At 56.8% G+C, this 21,172-nt stretch overlaps 2 protein-coding genes across 6 annotated transcripts; one reads left to right on the top strand and one right to left on the bottom strand.

Moving 5' to 3' along the window:
* The first annotated feature begins 3,994 nt into the window (after positions 1–3,994).
* On the top strand, positions 3,995–8,011 carry ISLR (immunoglobulin superfamily containing leucine rich repeat). Of its 5 annotated transcripts, none has more exons than XM_065642170.1 (2): positions 3,995–4,130; positions 5,546–8,011. In XM_065642170.1, exon 2 carries the CDS (start codon positions 5,617–5,619, stop codon positions 6,865–6,867), a length of 1,251 nt encoding a protein of 416 aa, XP_065498242.1. In that variant the 5' UTR covers positions 3,995–4,130; positions 5,546–5,616; the 3' UTR covers positions 6,868–8,011. The 5 variants fall into 5 exon arrangements, with proteins under 5 accessions (XP_065498242.1, XP_065498239.1, XP_065498238.1 ...); XM_065642167.1 differs by having other exon boundaries at positions 4,052–4,130; positions 5,609–8,011; XM_065642166.1 differs by lacking the exon at positions 3,995–4,130 and adding an exon at positions 4,261–4,344.
* A 2,872-nt stretch (positions 8,012–10,883) lies between these two features.
* On the bottom strand, positions 10,884–20,976 carry STRA6 (signaling receptor and transporter of retinol STRA6). The gene is made up of 17 exons (XM_065642025.1): positions 20,852–20,976; positions 18,777–18,855; positions 18,302–18,387; positions 18,012–18,151; positions 17,691–17,857; positions 17,418–17,543; positions 16,600–16,667; positions 16,380–16,456; positions 15,688–15,749; positions 15,233–15,413; positions 14,362–14,437; positions 14,143–14,276; positions 13,234–13,351; positions 12,956–13,057; positions 11,964–12,127; positions 11,380–11,517; positions 10,884–11,062 (listed from the first exon to the last, which is right to left on the bottom strand). The coding sequence occupies exons 1-17, from the start codon at positions 20,974–20,976 to the stop codon at positions 10,884–10,886; spliced, it is 2,022 nt and encodes a 673-aa protein (XP_065498097.1).
* Between the last annotated feature and the right edge of the window lie 196 nt (positions 20,977–21,172).

Here is a 21,172-nt window from a genome sequence, read left to right on the forward strand (position 1 = left end):
TGGCCCCCCCGGTGCGCTCCGCGGTGCTCTCCCCGCCGCACCGTTCAGCGCCCGGCGGGGCTGGGCAGCTTCCCCCATCTCGGTCCCATCCCGTCCCCCCCGGCCCGGCGGGGCCCCTCGATGTGTGTTGGGTAGAGTAGCCTTGTAGCAAAGTGTCTGTGCCGTAGATGCGCCCGTGATACGGGCGGCTTGTGGGGGGCCGATCCCGGGAGGCGAAGGGTCGCCCCCCACCCCTCATTCCGGTCCCTGGGAGCCCCGGGGCCGGTGAGAGCCGCGGGCGCCTTTCTGCGAGCTTCTGTTTGTGAAAAGAGTCAATAAAAGGGATTGAAAGTGGAGCCGGGTCTGTGCTTGACGGGGGAGAGGGGGAGGTTGTGCCTGTTCCCCCCCCACCCAGCCTCGGGCTCTGCCCCGTACAGCCCGGTACAGCCCCCGGTACCACCGAGGGGCCCCCGAGAAGGTGGGAGACGGCACGGAAACACATCACCGCAGTTACAGGCAGAGCACGCACACGCTATAAATACATATATATTTATAGTTCTACCGATACACTGTGCACACAGACAGTATATATGTTATATTTCTGTATTAATGTATATGTATATTATATGTAATTCACACACGTACTATATGTATAGATATAGACACACTATATATACACATCTATGCTGTATACACTCATTTTAAATATACACATACACACCATGTGTATTCACAAATAATTGTTATGTGAACATGCTACGCACACATATTTTGTATGCACTCAGCCTATACACACAGTATCAGTATAGGTAAATACAGCGTATGTATAAAAATATAATAAACCAAGTATATTATATACTCTGTAGATACACTCTCTATAAACTCACTATATAGTAAAATACAAAGAATATTTTCCCCCAGCAATACACACGTACCAATTCTCACACCCTATAAACACCCATATGCAGCAAGAACACATACAATATATACATATAATTTGTATAAGCTCTATAAATCTAGGCACCCACGATATGTGCGCTCAATATATGTACAAACCCACACTGAATCCTCACACTACCCACGTATACGCATGTTCTTTCTCCGCACACACATACGCCCCACACTCGGCTCCTGTTCACACCCTGTATGTATGTACATACGTGACTATATTCCCAGCACCGTGCTGTCCTGCAGAGCCGTGCTGGGGATGCTGGGAGCAGAATGGGGCTGTCTGGTTAGTGTCACCCTGGTCCCCAAGCGCTCCCAGCCCGGAGGTGCTAAGTAGGTGCCCAGTGGATTTACGTCCCCTCCCGTCCTGCTGATGATTTAAACCCAAATTACATGGCAAAGATTTAAGGCTGCCTTTGATTGCTTTTCTTATCTGGAGCTACCAAGCCACATGCCCTCCTAGTGTCCCTGCTTGAGAGGCAGCGTCCAGCCGCCGCATGGGGACGGTCACCCACTCACCAGCACCCACGGGTGGCCCCACTGACACCCCTCGCCTCCCCAAACACAGCCTCTGCATGCTGGCAGAGCCCTCCGTAAGCAAACACTCATTCCTCCGCACTCCAGAGAACAGTTTTCTATTTTAAGTCCAGCCTCTGCATCTTTCTCCTGCGGCAAGGAGCACGGGGGAGACAGACAAAGCAGGTCGGCAAGAAAAAGAGGCAGTGGGCAGGGGGGTACCCACCCAAATCCCCCAAACCCTGAGAATTTGAGGCTGCTCTGCAGTAGCCCAGGTGTTTGCTCCAGCTTTTAAAACCCCGTGCCAATAAGAGATTCCCCCTTGTACACAAACCCACTTCTGCGGATACATTTATAATTGAGTTTCACGCTTAGAAACATATAAGGAATAGAAAAAGAACAATCATTTCTGCCTCCATTTAATTAGGGAGTAATAGATTTCCCCGCCTAACGTATCTACAGGGAATTTCGCCGTGATGATGCTGGATTACTCGGAGATTTGCTCCTTTTCAGGAGGGCATTAATTAGCACCAGGTACCCAAAGGCAGAAGAAGGGCTCACAGGGATGGAGTTCTGCATCCTCCCAACCCCTCCGCATCCAGGGGGGCTGGAAAGGGTTTCTCCTGGAAAGGGTTAAAGCATCCCAGCAGGGTGGCTTGGTCCCTCCTCAGGCATTAACCCTTCTGCAGAGCCTGTCACCAGCCGGGGGGCTGAGCGGGATGTGCCCACATGTGACAGTGACAAGCTTGCGCCCACGCAGCCCAGGCTGTCACACACTTATGGTGTCACCTAAACTGTGGGAAGGCGTCTGACACCCTCTGCCCAGGACAGCCCCAGAATAAAGAAGCTTTCACCTCTCTCCATCTCCAAATTGTGTGTTATGTTCTGCCTCTTCCACTGGTTCTGAACCCCTGAACCCTCCCAGACAGGATTTGACACTGTTCAAGATGAGCTTCACAGCATGGGGAGATGATGGACAATCCACCTCCAGCCAGACATCAGCCTGTCCTGCTCTGAGGTGATGGGCACCAGCAATACCAACGCACAGGAGGGGTCAGGAAGCAAACCCCGTGCTGGCCCTGCCACCAAGAGTATCACACCCAAGAGGGGTCTTGTCAGCCCCTCTAAATGCCTTGCAAAACAGGTCCTGACCCCTATGGAGAAAATTCCTAGCTCACCTGGCACACCAGCACGTCCTGCAGCACCCATGCTGCGAGGCCGCCCCATGAACTGCTCTAAGTTCAACATAATCCCCTTCTGCCTTGCACGGCACTATTTTTAACCCCAAGCCTGTTCACAGCCTGGCCTCAGTGACAGCTGCGTCAGCACTATTGTGAGGACAGGGAGCTGTGGCTGGGATACATGGAGCTGAAGCTCTCTCAGGGGCTCCAGCTCTCCCCCTGCTCCACTTTCATCTTACTCGGGGTCTTTTCTAAAGACGGTCTGGCTAGCTCCGGGATGGAAGTGCTCACACCTCTGGAGATGCCTTAGTGCCCCCATGCTGCAGGTGATTTACACTGTGTTGCTTCAACCCCGGGTTTCTGACCAGAGATGCTCCAGTTTGTACATATGGGAGGGCAGGGAGCAAGGATTGCTCAGCATCCCAGTCCTGGATGCCCACCTCTGCTTGAGTGGTCCTGCCAGGCTGGAGGATGGTGACTGCAGGATGAACACCCTGTAATCTATTTGCAAAAGCTTTAATCAGCTTTTTATTGTGGGGAAGATGGCTCCGGGTGACCTCCCTGTACCTTGATGGCTCATCCTCCTTTCTCCTGTCACCCTCACCAGCCTCTGAGCACCCACCCACCCTCCTTCCCGCCCTGCCCCAGCCCCACATAGCCCAACAGCGGGGTGTCCTGCTGCCCCCAAGATCCCAAAATCGTTCCCCCCTCTCCTCAGAGACAACTCACCAGTCAGCAGCCTCCCCATGTCCTCCAAAAGCCGCTCACCTCCACCCTGCCCCCCAGGTCTCCCCTAGCAAGGGATGGGACAAGACTGAGATGCAGGGCTGGGGGACAGAGGTTGGGATGCTCCTCCAGTTCGGGGGGCAGAGGTTGGGATGCTCCTCCCGTTCGGGGGGCAGAGGTTGGGATGCTCCTCCAGTTCGGGGGGCAGAGGTTGGGATGCTCCTCCCGTTCTGGGGACAGAGGTTGGGATGCTCCTCCAGTTCTGGGGACAGAGGTTGGGATGCTCCTCCAGTTCGGGGGGCAGAGGTTGGGATGCTCCTCCCGTTCGGGGGGCAGAGGTTGGGATGCTCCTCCAGTTCTGGGGACAGAGGTTGGGATGCTCCTCCAGTTCGGGGGGCAGAGGTTGGGATGCTCCTCCAGTTCGGGGGGCAGAGGTTGGGATGCTCCTCCCGTTCTGGGGACAGAGGTTGGGATGCTCCTCCAGTTCGGGGGGCAGAGGTTGGGATGCTCCTCCCGTTCGGGGGGCAGAGGTTGGGATGCTCCCCCAGTCCTGGGGGCGGGAGGGGACCGGGCGCCGCAGCAGCTCCGGGGGGGCGGACGGGAGGAGGACGGGCCCCCGCAGCCGTTTTCCGCCAGCGGGAGTGGGTCGGTGCCATGGAAAACAAAAGGGCCCGGGGGACGGGGAGGGGAGGAGAAGCCCGACGAGGGCCGAGGGAACCGGCGGTCCCGTTTGCTCCAGAGGACCGAGGGCGAGCGGGCTCCGTCCCCCTGCAGCTGCCGGTGAAGGGGCGGGAGGGCCGGGGAGAGGAGCGGGGAATCGGGGGGGAGCGGGGCCGGGGGGAGCGGGCTGGCCGGGCCGGGAAGGGAAGGAGGGAGGGAGGGCTGGATGGTTATTCACGACTCTGGTATGCGACGTGCCGGCCCTGCTTCCACCGCCCCCGGGCTGCCTCGGCCCGCCCCGGCCGGGGGGCAGCGAGAGAGGCGGCGGGGAGAGGTAACGGCCCCTCCCGGGGGTGGGATGCTGGAGGTAGAGGGGGAGATTGGGATGGAGCCGGGGTGGAAGGGTGCTCGGGGAACTCAAGAGGCGTGGGATCCCCACCTCGTCCCGCTGCCGCCCTGGGGGTGAGCCCCCGGCCCTGCTCCCCCTGCGTCCCGTTGCTTGGGGTGATGGGGATCTACCCCTGCAAGCCGGCACCTATGCTTTGCCTTGCTGGGATGGATGGGGGGCACCCCAAAAAACCCACCAGCGAGCAGCTTTAAATGCATCAGTCAAGGGGTAACCCACTCCCCCAGCGCTGGGCTCTCACCCCTCCTTCACCCCCAGAGCCCTCGGGGCTCCTTCCCCATCCCTTGAACCCAGCCCTGGAGTGTCTGTCCCTGCAGGACAGGGCCCTTTGTGGCTCCTTCTGCCTCCCACCCCAAAGTTGTCATGCGGGGCCTATTCAGCCTCTCCCTTGCCAATAAAATGTCTCCCCCCTCCTGCTCTAAATGACAGGGTTGGGAACTGGAAGGAGCAGCAAAATTTGCCTACAAGGCGCAGACAAAGGGGTCTGGCTGCCAGCTCCTTGCAGAGCTGCCGTTAACCTCTTCCCGGGTGGGACACGGCTTCCAGACGCCGGGAACCGAGCGTGCACAGTCCCTTTGGCAAGGCAAGGAGGGAAATAAGGAGTTAGCTCCGAAATATTTCACTCTAAAGATTTCCAGCAGCCAGGGACCCCACACTCTCTTGCTGAGAAAAAAAAAAAAAAAAAAGCAGCACTTGAGAAGCTGGTTTTTTCCATGACATGGAAAAAATATGGAGATGGGGGGTTGGTTTGAGGTCTGAAAGCGTGCTGAAAATCTCAGCAACTGGATGGTTTAAGGGAAGGCTGGTTGTGAAAGAGCTGGGGTTGCTCTGTTTCTCCTCATTCCAGCCTCAGCAGGGTGAACTCTGAACCTCCAGCTTCCACTTTTCATCCCAAAACCTGGGGAAACAGCAACTCGGGGGGTTGGTATTTCATCAAAAATCAAAAAGAGGCATTTTGTAGTGGGGAAAGGAAAGGGTTTAGGGGTAAGATCCCCACTCACACAGGCAGTCAAAGGCTCTGCTCTTGGTGAGGAATTGCACTCTTCAGATTAGGGAATATGTCGAATAGCCTTTTCCAGCTGAAGTGCTGGAGATAACCACATGGACACTTCGCTTTTCTTCCTCTTAGATCTTACCAGATCCCCATCTTGGCTCAACCTGTCCCGTTCATTCCCCCTGTCTCTGTTGGCAGGAGGAAGGATGAGGCCCCTGCTCTGCTGCCTGGGGCTGGCGATGCTCCTGGGACCCTGCCTGGCCTGTCCCAGCGCCTGCTCCTGCTCCACCAAGAAGAACGGGCGGCTCTTGGCCGAGTGCGCCTACAAGGACCTGCAGGAGGTACCTGAGGGGTTGTCCTCCAACGTGACCATCCTCACCTTGTCAGCCAACAGGATCGGATGGTTGGGGCAGGGTTCCTTTGCAGAGGTTCCCGAAGTGCAGTCGCTGTGGTTGGGCTACAACCAGATCGGGGTGGTGGAGCCGGGGGCTTTCGCCTTGTTGGTGCACCTGAAGAATCTTGACCTGAGCCACAACAAGATTGCAGATTTCCCCTGGCAGGACCTCCAGAACCTCAGCGGGCTGCAGATCCTGAAGATGAACAACAACCGCTTGGCCGGGCTGCCCCGGGACGCTTTCCGCTCCTTGAAGGACCTGCGCTCCCTCTGGCTCAACGACAACGAGTTGACCACCTTGGCCGAGGGCACCTTTGACAATCTTCCCTCCCTGTCCCAGCTACAGATCTTCAACAACCCCTTCAACTGCTCCTGCAAGGTCTTCTGGTTGAAGAAGTGGACCGAGAACACCTCCGTCTCCATCACAAAAGGGGGGTCCACTCTGTGTGTGGCTCCTGGGCGGCTGAAGGGCAGGGCAGTGACCGACATCCCCGACCACCACTGCGTTGCTCCGTCCGTGCAGCTCACCTACCTCTCCAACCTGGACAACACCGTTGCGTACGATGGCCTCACCCTGACGCTGCACTGCAGCGTGGCGGGCAGCCCCCCGCCGGAGATCAGGTGGAAGATCCAGACCTCCAGCCGCCGCGTTGAGATCAACGGGCCCAACGTGGCGCGGGACGGAAACGTCAAGCAGAGCCAAGAGCGCTTCTGGGTCTTCAAGAATGGCACCATGGCCATCCCCAACTTCAGCAAGGAGGATGAAGGCACCTACACCTGCCTTGCTGTCAATGATGTGGGCATGCGGGATGTCTCGGTCAACGTGGCTTTGGCTGGGTCAGAGAATCCAGCTGAAGACCTGCTGCGAGATGACCCCTTAGCCAGCCACCTTGGGGGTCAGAGCTGCTACAAGGGGGATGAAATGGATCCCTCCGGTGCCGGAGAAAAGCTGGTGATCGTTTACCACATGCCGAGGGAGTCGAAGGGCAGGGCTGGAGGAACGGTGCCCCAGGTCCCCCTGGGGACCCTCCTGCTGGCTTTGGGCATTGCGCTCTGCCGTTAAAGCGGGGAGAAGGAAACGGTGCCTCGGGGGTTCCCCCTCTTTCTGTAGCATTTATCTTCACGTAGTGCCATGCCTTTGCTGAGCTTCTGGGAACTGCGGGCGGGCAGGAGTCAAAGGGGGCCAAGACTCAGGCCCAGGGCTGGTAATTCAGCCCCTCCTTCGATGGGAGTCGGGGCTGGGCTCCATTAGGTGAGAGCTTCAAATAAGCTCGGGTGATGCAGAGCAGATCCATACCTGCTTTCCAGGCCTCTAAATCTGCCATCTCCTGACTTATCTCCCTCCTGAGACCAAAGGATTCAAGTCCACCCTCAACAGGGTGACCACCATCCATCCCCAGAGCACACCACAAGCTCTCCACCACCTGCAGCAGCCAGCCGTGACCAGGGAGGTGATGTCTCGCAAAGAGGGACCTGTGACACCAGAGATGACATCCCCACCGTGACCAGTACCTGGGTCCTTGGCTGGCCAGGCGCATCCTTCCTACCACCAACCTCACGTGAAGCACCAGGAGCAGAAAGACCAGTCTGCGAGCGGGGAGATGGCCTGGTCATGGGGTCCCAGGGCACGTGGCTTTGGGAGGACAGAGATCTGATGGTGCTTTGTCGCAGGATGGGGATTGTAGGACATGTTGGATGGGGCCATGGGCTTGAATCAGGCCATTTGGTGGAGCAGGAGAAGCTTTCCCACAGGCTTCATCCCTGCTGGGAGCACCCGGGGTGCCCTGGATGTCACAGGATCCGGCCCTGCTACCCTCAGAACCTCTCTCAGATGTGATGCAGCTGATTTTTCCTCCACCTCCAAAGCCTGAGGTCCAAGCGGCTCGACTGGGCTGGCCCCACCGAGCTGCCCTGCTCTGACCCCGGATGGAGGGATTGAGCTCAAAGAGACCCAAATAATTTCCCAGCGCTCCTCTCAGACGGGAAACCGAGTGGGGGCTGGATGACGGAGCAGGAGGAAGAAAGATTGGGAAAACCCAGATGACGGAGAGAAGCTGAGCTGACCTATAAGCCATAAACACACTCCTTAAGTGCTTTAGCATTCCCACGCGGAACATATACACCATACCCAGCTGCCTCGGGGTGCTGGGGGACCCCTTGCCTTATAACCAAAGCTGTACGGACAGCAAAGTCCCAAGAGCAATAAATAACCATTATTTTTTCCTTTTTTTAAACAAATTGGTGCGTGCTGCCTCTGTGCACTCCCAAACCCCCAAGACTCAGCATCAGCTGGGGTACCACAGCTCGTCGCCAGCCCCCTTTCACCCCAAAGCCCTCCCCGTGCTGTAGCATCCCTGCCATGATGACCACAGAGGGAGGATGCAGCCCAGAAACAGCCCCGAACCAGCCCAGAAACAGCTAGCAGCTCCTCACATGATCGGCTTTGATGCTGACAAGCAGGCACATATTTTTCCCATTACAGGCAGAAGGGATGAAAAACATCACGGCCCTAACGAGAGTTTCGGTTTTCGTTTCATAGGATACAACTTTTAACGTCCTCCCCTCCCTGCCTGCCCGGGAATAGCAGAGTAGAGAAGCTTATTCCGGCAACCTCGGCTGGGAACAAGGTTTGGAGCCTAGGTTAAGAATAAAAAAAAAAAAAAGATTTAGGGTCCCAGCAGCATAAACCATGCCTGACAGTCTCTGCCCACCTTGCAGAGCCACTGCTCCCCCAGCTTTGCTGCTGCCTGGCTGTTTTGTCTCCAGAAAGGTGAATTCCTCTGCATTTGCCCGGTTTACCCATAGCTTCTGTGGCAAATTACAGGTAATATTAAGCATCTCTCAGCCACAAGAAGCAGGACACCCAGCCGCACAGCTCCTGGGCTGGATGCTGCAGGTGATCTCACACTTGGCATCACCATCCCCACTCACCACGGCCACCAAGCCCGGGATGCCACAACCCCCATCAGCTCCTCTCTGTCCCTCGCAGCATGACCCAGACCTCAATTCCCATTCCCTACATGGGCTTTTTTGGTTTTGTTAAGGGCTGTTTTCAGCTGGATCAGATCCCTAAACCATCAGTTCAAGGTTGGGTGGAGGGGACTGGAGATGTATATGGCAGAGCTATCCCATGGTTGACGGTTTAGAGAGGAGGTGAGAAGCCACCATGAAGAAGAACAGCTCAGTTCACCCCCAGGGCACCCTGCTTATGTCAAAAAAAAGAAAACAAGCAAATCGATGAAGCCACCCGCTGCCTTCCTCCTAGGGCTGTCATCTCATCTCAGCCCCAGCCAAGACATCTCCAGGAAGCCTCTGTGTAAACAGATGCTGAAATCCAGCTCCACCCGTGGCCCGGAGCTGCGCAAGATTTTAGGGATTATGAGGCTGCCTTCAAAGCCCCAGTGCCTGGGAGGCTGGAGATGGGATGGGCTGCAAGGGAAAGCTCAGCCTTGGCCTTAGGACATCCCTTCACCCGGCACACACAGGAGACCCAGCACCGCATCTGTCCTGTGCTCAGACACGCAAACCCCAGCATGCAAAGCTGGGAAAAAACAGCTGGAATTGCACCTTGGGCTCCTGCTGTCGTAAAAAGAAAAACCACCACTGCTGTCACCCAGCCTGGTGACATTGTACTAAGTGCCAGACGCTAATCCAAGACGATTAGGACCGGTCAGGGCAGCGGCTGCGACAGGGCTTGGAGCATCCAAGCGCAGCGGGTGGTGGTTTGGGCAGCAGATGAAGGCAGGGACCCCCCCTCTCTTTGCTGGGGTGGGCAGGGAGGGGGTCAGGCTCCCACCCAGGGAGCTTCAGTGTTGTAGGAAGATGCCAGGACACTCTAGACAAACCCCAAAGCACAGAGCTCAGCCTCACTCACCCCCAAACCACAGCAAAGGCAGGATTTTCAAGGCACGCATCATGTGAAGAGGTGATCCAGTAACAGCCTGGACACCTACCTTTGGTGCTTTAACCACAAAATGTCCCGTTTCTGTTCCCATCCTGTGGTTTAGGGGCCAGATGTTTTTGATGGGAAAGCAAACCGGTCAGCTTTGCATTCAAATTTCTCCAAGGTGAGGAGGAGGCATCACAATTTTGGTCCCATCGCATCCAGGTCAAGCAGATGTACCGCGAAGCCTCTGCTCCATGTGGTTGGAGCAAGGTCTGTCCCAACCATCACCAAAATATGTCATATGTATATAGGCTACGATAGTCCTCATGTCCCTCCTGCGAGGTCTGGCTTATTCAGGAACAGCTAAGAGACCAAGCACACCCTGAGCGTAGGAATGAGGTATGTGATTTATTAACCTTCCCCGACTCGGCACATCCGAGCGAGGTGTAAAACTGCTTTCTACGGATTCAAGCTCAGCTCGCTCAGAGGGTCACCAGCCCTGGGGTGTCGCTGGCTTTAAATAAAACAGGGGGTGGCAGCAAGAGCCACCGAGGGGATGAGAGTTACGGGGAGCAGAAAACAAAGGGCTCTGCAACCTCATGGCCCAGAGCTGTGGGATTTTCTCACAAAATTGGGGACAAAAAAAAAAAGTCCTGGGGTTAGGTATGGTGCCAGAGAGCCAGGATCAGAGCCAAAAGGGAGAAGCTGGGGCTGGGGGTGGCAGTGGGGATCTTCTCGGCAGGGGCTTCCTCATGCCTAGCCTGGTCAAGGATCCCAACACACATGCAAACATCCCCTTTCTCCCTCTTTCCTTGCTACCCCAGTGCTGGGGATTCGTGCCTGCCTTGCCACGTGTCGGGAAGGCAACTGTCAAGAACTGGTGAGCTTGTTGCAGGAGTGACACCTAAGATGTTGCTGAGCTGCCCCAAGGGTTTATCTTGGCTCATCAACCCTTCTCTGTCCAGGCCACGCTTAGAGGTGACCCGTTTATCTTCACCTCTGGACCTTGGTGGTGGCTCAGCATGGACCTAGAGCTAAAAACCAGCCCCAGCACCACTGGAGAGGGACCAGAGGCTGGAGAGGGGCGAGAGGTGCCCAAAACTCCTGCCAGCACAGGAGGAGAGTCAACGGGACACGGGGATGGGGCAGGAGCATGTGTGGGAGGCAGAGAGAGGTGGGGGCTTCTCCGGAGGTCAGGGTTTGGGGGGGCTGAGCTGGGTGCCGTTGGCCGTGGGGTCGGAGAGGGCGGTTTTCCGGCAAGCTGTCAGCGAGGGGTTGTTGAGGAGGGTGTAGGCGAGCCACCAGCGGGCTCGGCTCTGCTTAAACCTGGCTCTGCTGGGCGGCGCCTTCTTGGGCTGCATCAGCTGGATGCCTGAAAGGAGACGGAGGGGACACACGTGGTGCTTTCAGCCCCGGCTGCCCAGATGCCTTCTACACCCTGGGGTGAAAGCAGATGAGAACTTGCATGGGCAGAGGAATGGGAGCAGCTCCTGGGATGGAGAGGTGGTCACACACCAAACAGAGGAGGTGACATCCAAGTGGAGAGGACACCACAACCACAGAATGGTACCTTCACCCCAAGGCACCACCAGCATCTCTAGAGGAGCAGCAAAGCCACCGAGGACACCCCAATGCCACCCCCCGGCGATGGTCCTTCATCCCCCATGGTTGGCCATGGGAAGGTCTCACCTTCTTCCATGTCGCCAGCCTGAAGCCCCCGCGGCCCCTCGGGCCCGGCTGGCTGGAGGAGCAGCAAGCAGAAAGCTTTCATCACCGGGTGGGACTGGCTGACCTCGATTTTCAGATAGTGGCAGTACGTGTGGTAGCCTGGGGGGACACAACCCAACAGTAAACACGTGTAGGGGGGGCAGATCTCACAGTTCCCCCCTCCCTCCTGCCCTGGAGCAAAGGGGAGGGTGGTGGACGTGCTCCGGTCCTGAAATCCCAGCATGAAACACAGAGGAAGGGCTGAATTCATCTCCCTGCTGCCTTTAGAACCGAGCTGATGAAGGTCCACTGCCCATGGGAAGGGGGTCTGGCCACCAGCGAAGCCCAGGGGACCCCAGTAGGGCATCAGCCACCCTTGGGGACAGGTGGAAAAGCAGGAGCAAGCAGGCAGCAGGAGAAAACACTTGCTCCTGTTGTCCCACCTGCCCCCTTCCGAGCGCAGAGCACGAGGACATGAAGCCACCCTTGGTCCTGGCACCTCCAGGTGTCCCTGGCCATATCCCCCGGGAGCTCCCTGCTCACAGAGGTGCTGCAGAGGAACCTACCTGGGTCAAAGGTCTCCACGTTGCGGTTCAGCAGGCTGATGTCCAGCTGGCAGAAGTGGATGGCGTTATAAAGTCCGGAGATGACCATCCTCCATACCCCGGCCAGGACACCCACCAGGACGTTGATGGGAAAGAGCAGGTAGGTGACGATGTAGAGAGCTCGCCTGTGGGTGGAGAAGGAAGGGTAAGGAACACAAACGCCGTGGGACGGGAAGAACAGCCCTTCCCTGCCAGAAAATCCTGCCAAAATAATCCTCCCACCCTTCCCTCACTCCTCAGCAGACATGGTCCCTGCTTGAGGTGTCTCCATCCCATGTGGAGATGAGCAAACACCCGTCCAGGCACTCAGAGAGGAGACAGCCTGGTGCACCGTCAGGACTCCAAAGCTTGGCCTCCAGCACACATAGGGTCTCTGTTTCTCCTCGAAGATTTAGAAACCTGCCACGGTGGGAGTGTGAGGGTTTGGGGTGCAGGACACATGGTGGAGCAGCTCCCCTGGACCCAGGAGAGCCTCCAGCAGCCTCCCGGCATTGCTGGGCAAGTGATGGAGGTGCTGGAAGTGCCCTGGCTGGATGGAGAAGGACACTTAGACCCAGCTGTCACCCTGGTCTGCAGGCTGAGGATGTGGTTTAGGCAGTGACACCGCGCGTGAGCGAGGGAATCCATCAGCTGGCAGCATCTGAATGGGTCCAGCCGATCCTGAGGGATCTGGGCTTCCTCTGAGGCTTGAAATGGGGGTGGTGGAGCAGGGCACAGACCTCCCCAGCTTCACCCCACCCAAATCAAGGCTGCAAATGGACCGTGGACCTCTAAATCATCTAAAGAAAACTCTCCGGAAGCACAGAGCCGCCTAAACCCCTCAAACTCACAGGCTTTCCCCCTAAGCTTGTGGCACAGAGGACACCATGACACCAGGGACACGTGTAAACCCACCACAATCCCAGGGTCCTGGGCCTGAGGAGGAGCAGCTCTGCCCTGCCACGTCCCCATACCTGTTGGTGAGCTCCTTCCGGAGGGGATGCTGCTCCAGGAACTGGTAATGAGCTGCCAAATTCTGCACGAGGACAGCAAGCACCAAGGTCAACCAGAAGGGCCTGGGTGGGAGGGAAGAGGCAGGTTGGACACCAGGAGGGTCCCAAGCACGAGACACCATCCCAGGCAGCAGAAACGTTGAAAGAGCCCAAGATAGAGCATCCCCTTGACACAAGAGCACCCCAAAACACACCGTGGCCCTGGCACCCGCTTGTGTCTCCCATCCCCATGCACTCACCACATGTTGCGGACGATTTTAAAGAGGTGCGTGTTCGTGCCGGACTGAAGCGGGATGACGATGAGGAAGGTAAACCCCACCGAGCAGATGAAGAAAATCACTTGTTGGATGAGGAGACCTGGGAGGGAGAGACACAGGGAGAGAAACCATGGTGGGGAAGGTTGGAGAAGCAGATTTGGTTCTTATTCCTCAAATACGTGCTCGTTACTGACCACGTCTTTCATTTCGATCCCATAAAAAGCTTGCGAGATCCTTTCCTGCCTCCCCCAGCCCAAACACAGTGCTCCACGTGGGATTTAATTACAAGTTCAGCCTTTCTTATCGTTCCCCACATCATCCCCGCCATGAAGAGCCATCACTCGGGGCAGCAGCTACGATGCCTCGTCATAAAAATCAGCCTGAGCTCTGATTGCTCATCATAAATCCCACTGAGATCAGCAGCGGCTGTGGCAACTGGCGCTTCACCTCCCTTGCTTTGCTTTAACGACTTGAAAACCAAGATTATTTTTTTAAACCGGAGGTAGGTTGACAGCAGCACAGTGAGATGCAGCCGGTGCTGCCGGGGATGTGCCAAGCACTGGATGGGCAAAAAAAACCTGCAAAGGGGTGCAGGGAGCTCCTGGGGGGCTCCCCAGCTCCTACCTCCACAATCCATCTGAAAATAGCTTCTCACATCCTAATATTTGGCCTTGAGCCAAAATGCGTTGTCGCTCCCCCTCCCTCCCCCCATTTTTCTTCCCTACCATGTGGTGTTCAGCCTGGTCTTCCCCACCAAAGCACAGATTTTGTTTGGGAAGAAGAGGAACAAAAGCCTCACAGCCGTTCCTTTGCAAAACAGGGCAAGAAAGGCGGAAGAGACGCTTAGATCTGGGGGTCCACCACCCATCCAACCCCCAGCACCCTTTTTACCCAGGCAGGCAAAAGCCGTCTGGAAGCCGGCGAAGCTCATCCAGCAGACGACGGCTCGTCGGGACGGGCGGAGGATGTGGGCTTTGTAGAAAACATCCAGCACGGCCCCTTGGTAAAGCGCCTTCAGGTTGTTCCTGGGGAAGGAAAGCGAGCACAGCCGCATCCCAGGCGGGTACCAAGGTCAAGGTCAAGGGCGGGGGAGCAGGGAGCAGCCCGTACCTGTGCATGGCCAGTGTCCGCAGCAGCATGGCGCAAGTCAGCAGGCAGCACAGCACCAGCGAGCTGATGTAGCAGACTGCGGAAAAACAGGGGGGAGGCAGCCGGGTCAGGGCTGCGGACAGCCCCAGAAATGGGGTTTTATTGTAAAATGTAGCTCGGGGGCATTGAAGGTGCATGGACGTACTCCCAGCGGGGCACCGTGCCTCAGTTTCCCTCCCTACCCGCTTTGCGATACATCACCCAGGTGGGCATGAGTTGTGAGGCAGGGAAAGAGAAGCAGCAGGGGGAAATACAAGGAGCGAGGCTAGCTCAGCACTGGAAGAATCACGGAGTGAGCCGTGATAAGCAGGCGGTGTGGTGGAGAGCGCCTGGGAAGTTGGTCTCAGAAAAGGGGATGCTGGCGGGGGAAGAAGAGAAGGGAAAAGTGAGGGTGAGAGGGGCTTGGTGACTCTAGAAAAGCCATAAAAAGGACCTCCCTTGGCTGGTGGCACCCCAAGGTAGTGCTGTGGAGGGAGAGGACACCACTGCCATCCCCACACACCCCCGTATCCAGGGCTTTTTAAGTATCCAGGGGGATTGGGGGCCATCTGCTCGATTCCAGCACATATCAAAGGCTGCAGCCGAAGGGCAGCATCTGCGGCGCGGCGCTCCTGGCACACGGCGGCTGCCGGGAGACGCCTGGCACGGCCCCAGGCTCACGCCTTTCATGTCTGCACGGCTGTGGCTTTGGCAGCTGGTTTTTCAGTCCCCTTGGAAGCTGCCCCATCGCCAACCAGTTTCCTGGACCAGCCTCCGGGTTAGAAATCTCTCTGGTAAGTTCCAAAACCCTCCAAAAATCAACTACGGGTGCAGGACCTGGCTGGGAACCCACCTTCCAGTGACCACAGGTAGTACTTGACGGTGTTGAGCTCCTTCTCCATGTCCCCTGGGACAGCTGGGTTCTCCGAGGGCACCAAACCAAACTGGACCAACAAGACCACGATGTCCTTTGTCATTCCTGCCCTCACGATCTGGATGGTGGGGACGACGGCGACCAGGAGCAGCAGGGCGACCTGCGAGGGAGAGGTGCCACGTGAGCCCTGGGTCACAACGTCCCATCACGGAGCCACCTCCTTGGCTTAAAGACTTAAGTCTGGCTGAGCCCTGGGAGCACATGGCCGGTTCCTGCGGCTCAGCCGAGGGATGGTAATACCTTGAGGCACGTTAATACCATCCCCGTAGCCAAAATTGTGGCGTGGCAATGACCTCAGGGCTCCTCTGCCTCGAGAGGACACAGCCAAGAAGGTGGGGAGTGGGGTCTGCTTGGGGTTTAACCCTCAGCGTCACCTGGTAGACGGCGATCACGGCCGTGGTGATGGACAGGACAAGCTTCAGCGGGATCTGGAAACCTGGAACACAGAATTGGAGAGGATTCGGGATGCGGGGTGAGGGGGGAAGAGGAGAGGAGGTTGCAGGTCCGCCCAACCCAGCAGCCAAAGCAAAGGGACAAGGGAACAGGACGGTCAAACGTTAATTGGGATTTCCCCAGGGAAACCCTGCAAGGAGCAGTTTCTCAATACTTGAGCTGGATTATTTCCTTCCTGTTGATCCTCCTTTCCCAAAAGCCCATGAAACCTCGTGTGCCCACAGCACCGGGTCCCCGCAGCCGTGTGTCCCTTGGGGTGTCACCTCCTGGGGCAGCCCCTGCTTCTTGCACAGAAAGACGGGGCGAGGAGCAGCTCCCCGTTCCTGGGCTGTTAGGGATTTTATCAATTTATTGTGCATTTTATTCCCTTATCAAGCACTGAGGCTGCAATATTAGCACCACCTCAGCCCACCCGTGCTCCCGCGGCGGGGGGGGGTCCAGCTCCCCACCCCAAACTGCAACAGTTTGCGCGAAGCCGAGGTGTCGCACGTGCGGCGAGTGGCAGCTGCTGCAGCGCAGATGCTTCGGGGATGGAGCCAAGAAAAGCATTTGCTCTCTCCGGGGATGGGGCGGGCAGCCTGTTTGCCGAGCTGCAGCACAGCCCCCAGCCTACCTTCCTCGGGAGTGTAGATATAGGAACGTAAATACGCCTGGACCCTTGAGAGGAGGCTCTCTTCTAGCTTTGTGGAGCTGGAGGAGGAAGGAGAGGGTGAAAAAGGGTGTCTCTTGGTTGCAGGGACCCTCTCTGCCCCCCGGCTTTGCTGTGAACGTGCTGCCAGCCCAGGGATGCTGTCCCCATCCCCAGGCATCCCACAGGAAGGTGCCATCCTTACCTCCCCTTCTGCGGGCGTTTGGACAGCACAGCCTTTAGGTACTTCTTGTAATAACCTCTCCCCGGAACCTGAAGGAAAACAGCAAGAAGTTGTCCAATTTGAGCACAGCGGGGGACAGGGAGAGGTGACTCCAGAGCATCTACATCCCAGGCGGCAGCCACCTCCTTGATCCGTCACCCAAGGCCACCCACCCATCACCAGCACAATGCCCCTCAGCACTCTCTGTATGGGATGCAGGTGACGGGCTCCCAGCCCTCGTTTGGCTAATGAACATGTTGGAGCAATGCAGGCAGCAAATCTTCCAGCACAGCAAAGGTGGAAATAAATCTGCCTTGTTCCCACTAACAAAGCAGCCCCAAAACCAGGCACACCGGTAGGACAGCTCAAAAAACCCGCTTCCCGTCACCCAGGGGTCACTTCAGTCCATGCTGGGGCTGACGGTTTTTGGTTTTGAAGTAGGTTTTTCCTCCTCTCTTCCCACCAAAGCCTGGCATTTCCCAGAGGACCGGGGATTATCCAGCCTGCCGGGCAAACAAGGCGACCCCAGTCCCGGCCTGAATGGGATGCATTGATGCCTTAAGCCTCTTGTACTAAGGAGTTTACTTCAAAGATGGATTTTTTTTTTTTTTCCACTCCCTCTTCAAATCCAGCAAGATAAACAGAACTGTGACCTGTGCCGGCAGAGGCAGCTCCCGGTGCCAAGCGGGTAACACGTGTCCTGGGAGCACCCCGGTTCTGCCAGTCCCCAGGAGAGCTCCCAAAACCATGCAGGTCCATCGGGGGTTCTCCCATGCTACCACCCCACAGATCTTCATTACCTCCTTCTCCAAGGTCTCCTCCTGGCCGGTGAAGCTCCTGATGAGCAGGGCTGGATACCAAAGGCTTAAAAGCACGAGGCAGAGGATGATGGGGATGTAAGAGAGCGTGGAGTAGTACCTGTATATCTGGGAAGGAGATATCACATGTGAGACCACCCCAGCCTGGACAGGCGACAATTTAATGTCGCTTCAAGGTGGTGGTGAGGAAGCCACCTCCAACCCTGGGCCACACCAGCCTCCCCAGTCCTTCCGCAGGCCATGGGACACATGTACCTTCGGCGACTGGGGACAATCCACCTTCTGCCAGATGTGGACCAGGCAGTGGCACCAGGACAGCAGGCAGCCCAGGAGGTAGCTGAGCCTGTGCCGGACAGTGGCACAGGCGACTAGAGGGTAGTAGAAGGCAGGGTAGTAGAGTAAAGCCAGGATCTTCCAGTACTCTAGATGGGATATTGGGAAGAGAGCATGGAAAGAAAAAACAGGGAAGAGATGGCAACACCCTCAGTAGGGACCAGAGTGAACAGGCTGCTCAGGGGATGCTGCACAAATCCTGGGTAGGGAGGACTGTGGTGCCCAGGAGAATGCTTGTCTTACCCCGGGTGCTCTGGGAGGACTGGGCGATGAGTGGCAGAGGGTCCCTGTCCAGGACCAGCACGCACAGAGAGGAGAACAAGATGCCGAACACCGCAGCCACCAGCCCGCGGTTGCCTTCCTCCTCCAGAAAGTTGGCGGGGCTGCGAGGCAAGGAAGGGATGAGCTGTCAGATCACTCTGTCGCCTCCATCCTCTGCCCCAGAGCTGGTTTATCCCCTGCTGTACCCCAGCATCCCTCCACCCACCTGGCTGCGGGGTGACAGAGACCCTGGGGACCAGGGTATAGGGTACCTGAGCAGTCCCGGGACGCCGTTCCAGCAGCTCTGGTGGAGACGCCTGCGTTTCACCAGCAAGGACAAGCCCATGAGCACAGCCAGCTGCCAGAAACCCAATGGAGGGAGCAATAAATACACGGGGAGGGGGCTGGGACCTGCTGCTGTGTGATGGGAGCTACCATCTCCACCCAACACCCTAAATCCAGCCGTGGTTGATGCAGAAACAGGTGCTTCTCAACCTGCTCTGATGAGTTACAGCCTCAGAGGGACCACGCCAGGGAAAAATAAAAATAAATCAGAGCCTTCCGCTGGCTACAGGCACAAAACAAAGTGTGGAGATGTGTGAGTCCTTTGTTAGAGCATCCCAGCTCAAGCCTCTCTCCAGCTCAAGCTGAAGAGCCCAGACCTGATATTTGGGAGTAGATGGACATGACCCGAGCTGGGAGTCAGTGAATATGATAACCCACCCCCGGGAGCTGGCAGGTACTTACAGAGATGGGTGCCATGCAGATGTGGTACAGTCGGGGAGAAATGGTGGGGTCGCAGTCTGGGATTACGTTGGGAAACATGCTAGAAAACAGGGGGGAAATAGCGTGTGGTTGGATTTAGTCCCAAAAAGGCAAAGCAAAGATGTTGGGCTACATGTACAAGGCGGCAGCGGAGATTTTGGTGTGATACCGAGAAGAGGTAAAGAGCAGAGCTATGCAACCATCGCTAACTGGGGATGAAGTCACCCTCACGAGGTGACTTTGCGATCACAGAGATAACACAGAATCCCAGAATGTCAGGGGTCGGAAGGGACCTCGAAAGCTCATCCAGTGCAACCCCCCCGCCGGAGCAGGAACACCCAGATGAGGTTACACAGGAAGGTGTCCAGGCGGGTTGGAATGTCTGCAGAGAAGGAGACTCCACAACCTCCCTGGGCAGCCTGGGCCAGGCTCTGGCACCCTCACCGGGAAGAAGTTTCTTCTCATCTTTAAGCGGAACCTCCTGTGTTCCAGTTTGTACACCCGGCAGTGGCCCCAGGCTGGACGCCCTCCCTGCACGTACAGCCATGCCAGGGGATCAGTGAGGAAGGATGAACCCCCTTTTTACCTCTTTTACACCCGTACCTCTTCTGGCTCTGTCTTTTTGAAGGATGCAACCCACAAAGCAGCAGTTCTGGCCAGCTGAGCAGGCTTCGCTTTATTTATTCCCTCTCTGGCCTCCGCTGCATCCCGTAATCTCTGCTTTGTCCTCAGCCCTTCTCCTGTCCCCAAGGCCAGGCAGGGTCGTGCCCACTCACCTTCACCCAACACCGGACAGTAAAACCCCGTGCTGGGGAGCTGAACCCCATCACTTGCAGGAGGGGAACCCCCAAACCCCATAAGTCACAGAGGGGGACCCCCCATGCCCCCCCAAGCCCCACAGCACCAAGACGGGAGAAAGGGCAGAGCCCCATGAGCAAGGCTGTAGGGAAGGGTGCAAGAGTGAAATTAGGATTTCTGTGGCATCATATGTCCAAGGCTGTCACCAGCCTGCCAGAAAAGGCTTTATAGGACCAGCTGACAGCAGCAAAGCTCCGATTTCTGCCTTTTGGTTTTTTTCCTCTGCCAACGGCTGGCCTTGGATAGACCAAGAAGTTCCCGCTGTCCCAAAATATCCAGGCTTTGGGAATCCAGGGCACCCGCCCACAAGATTGAGAGCGCAGAGATACCAAACCCCCGTTTTAGTATCGCTAGGGCTTCAGGGTTGAAATCCAGGGCATCCAAGAGCCGTCAGATGGGCAAACCTCCCGGTGCTGCCCCCATCCCTTCACCCACCACAGCTGGGAGGACACCCAGAAAATAACCCAAAGGTCTCCAGCAGACGTTTGGATCGTGCAGGGGGGGCTTCACCTGGCGAAACGGGGGCCGGGCAAGGAGATTTCAAAGGCTCTTTCGCAATGCAGGAGATGAAGGATGAAGAGAAACCCTTTGGGTTGGTCACCGCCGGGATCTCCTCCTGCTTGCCCTCGGGATTAGGTATCAGTCAACTGAGCGGTGTAAAACCCACCCGCAGAGGACTAAGTCAACAGAGGGACAATAGATGCTGATGGGCGGGCCTTGGGACGCCCAGTTTCCAGCCTTGTGGGACACCTTGGATAAACCGTCATGTCACTCTGTGCCTCAGTTTCCCCTCCCAGCCAAGCATCCCAGCCCTGCCATGTCTTCTTGCCCAGAAGTCCAGGGCCAGAGCAGCCCTCGCCATGCCAGAAAAAGCTCTGGAGGCTTCAGAGGGATCAGGGCAGTAGTTTAACACCATGAACTTGATGTTGAATTTTGGGGAAGGCTAAGCAAAAGGGAGTACATCTAGCGGAGATGCTCACTGTGGGATTTATCCCAGTTCTTGCCAGAAACACCCTAAAGAAATTACACATTTTTAAGGGGCCAAAACAAGCCTTTTTTATCACCTTCCACTCAGCCAGGAATAAATCCTGGCTGTGCTGCTCAGGGGACATTGCTCTACATAAAGGGGACAGGCCGGCAGCCGCCCAGGGTGACAACAGAGGGACATGTGGCACCCACCAGTGAGGCTGGACACTTACTCATCCTGCTGCACCGCCGGCTCCATGGTTTCGTAGATGTACCAGTCGGAAACGAGGTCTTCGGTGCCACCGAAGCCGTGGTCCAGCAGAGCATCCTGTAGCCCAGCGGAGCTGTTGGTGGCCATGGCCGTCTCCTTCCTCCCTCCGCGCGCTGGAGAGAGATGGCGAGAGGCAGCCGGAGGCAGAAAGCAGCCGGGATTCCCCGAGGTGAGTTCTTGGAAAAGCAGGGATGGAGGTGCCGAGCCAAGAGGCTTTATCTTCTTCGGTCACTCCCGCAGCCCAGGGAGGGGACCAGGAGCTTTCAAAATCCAGCTGTGTCTC

This window comes from Caloenas nicobarica, chromosome 10 (genome assembly GCF_036013445.1).
Source record: "Caloenas nicobarica isolate bCalNic1 chromosome 10, bCalNic1.hap1, whole genome shotgun sequence".
Taxonomy (NCBI): domain Eukaryota; kingdom Metazoa; phylum Chordata; class Aves; order Columbiformes; family Columbidae; genus Caloenas; species Caloenas nicobarica.

Excerpts from the sequence above, each read along its gene's own strand:
- STRA6 (XM_065642025.1), bottom strand. The coding sequence starts at position 20,976 with ATGGCCACCAACAGCTCCGCTGGGCTACAGGATGCTCTGCTGGACCAC. Across the intron at positions 18,388-18,776 it reads TCTGCATGGCACCCATCTCT|CTGGCTGTGCTCATGGGCTT; the intron begins GTAAGTACCTGC and ends GGTTTCTGGCAG. Across the intron at positions 11,518-11,963 it reads CGTGGAGACCTTTGACCCAG|GCTACCACACGTACTGCCAC; the intron begins GTAGGTTCCTCT and ends GTGTCCCCCCAG.
- ISLR (XM_065642170.1), top strand. The coding sequence starts at position 5,617 with ATGAGGCCCCTGCTCTGCTGCCTGGGGCTGGCGATGCTCCTGGGACCC.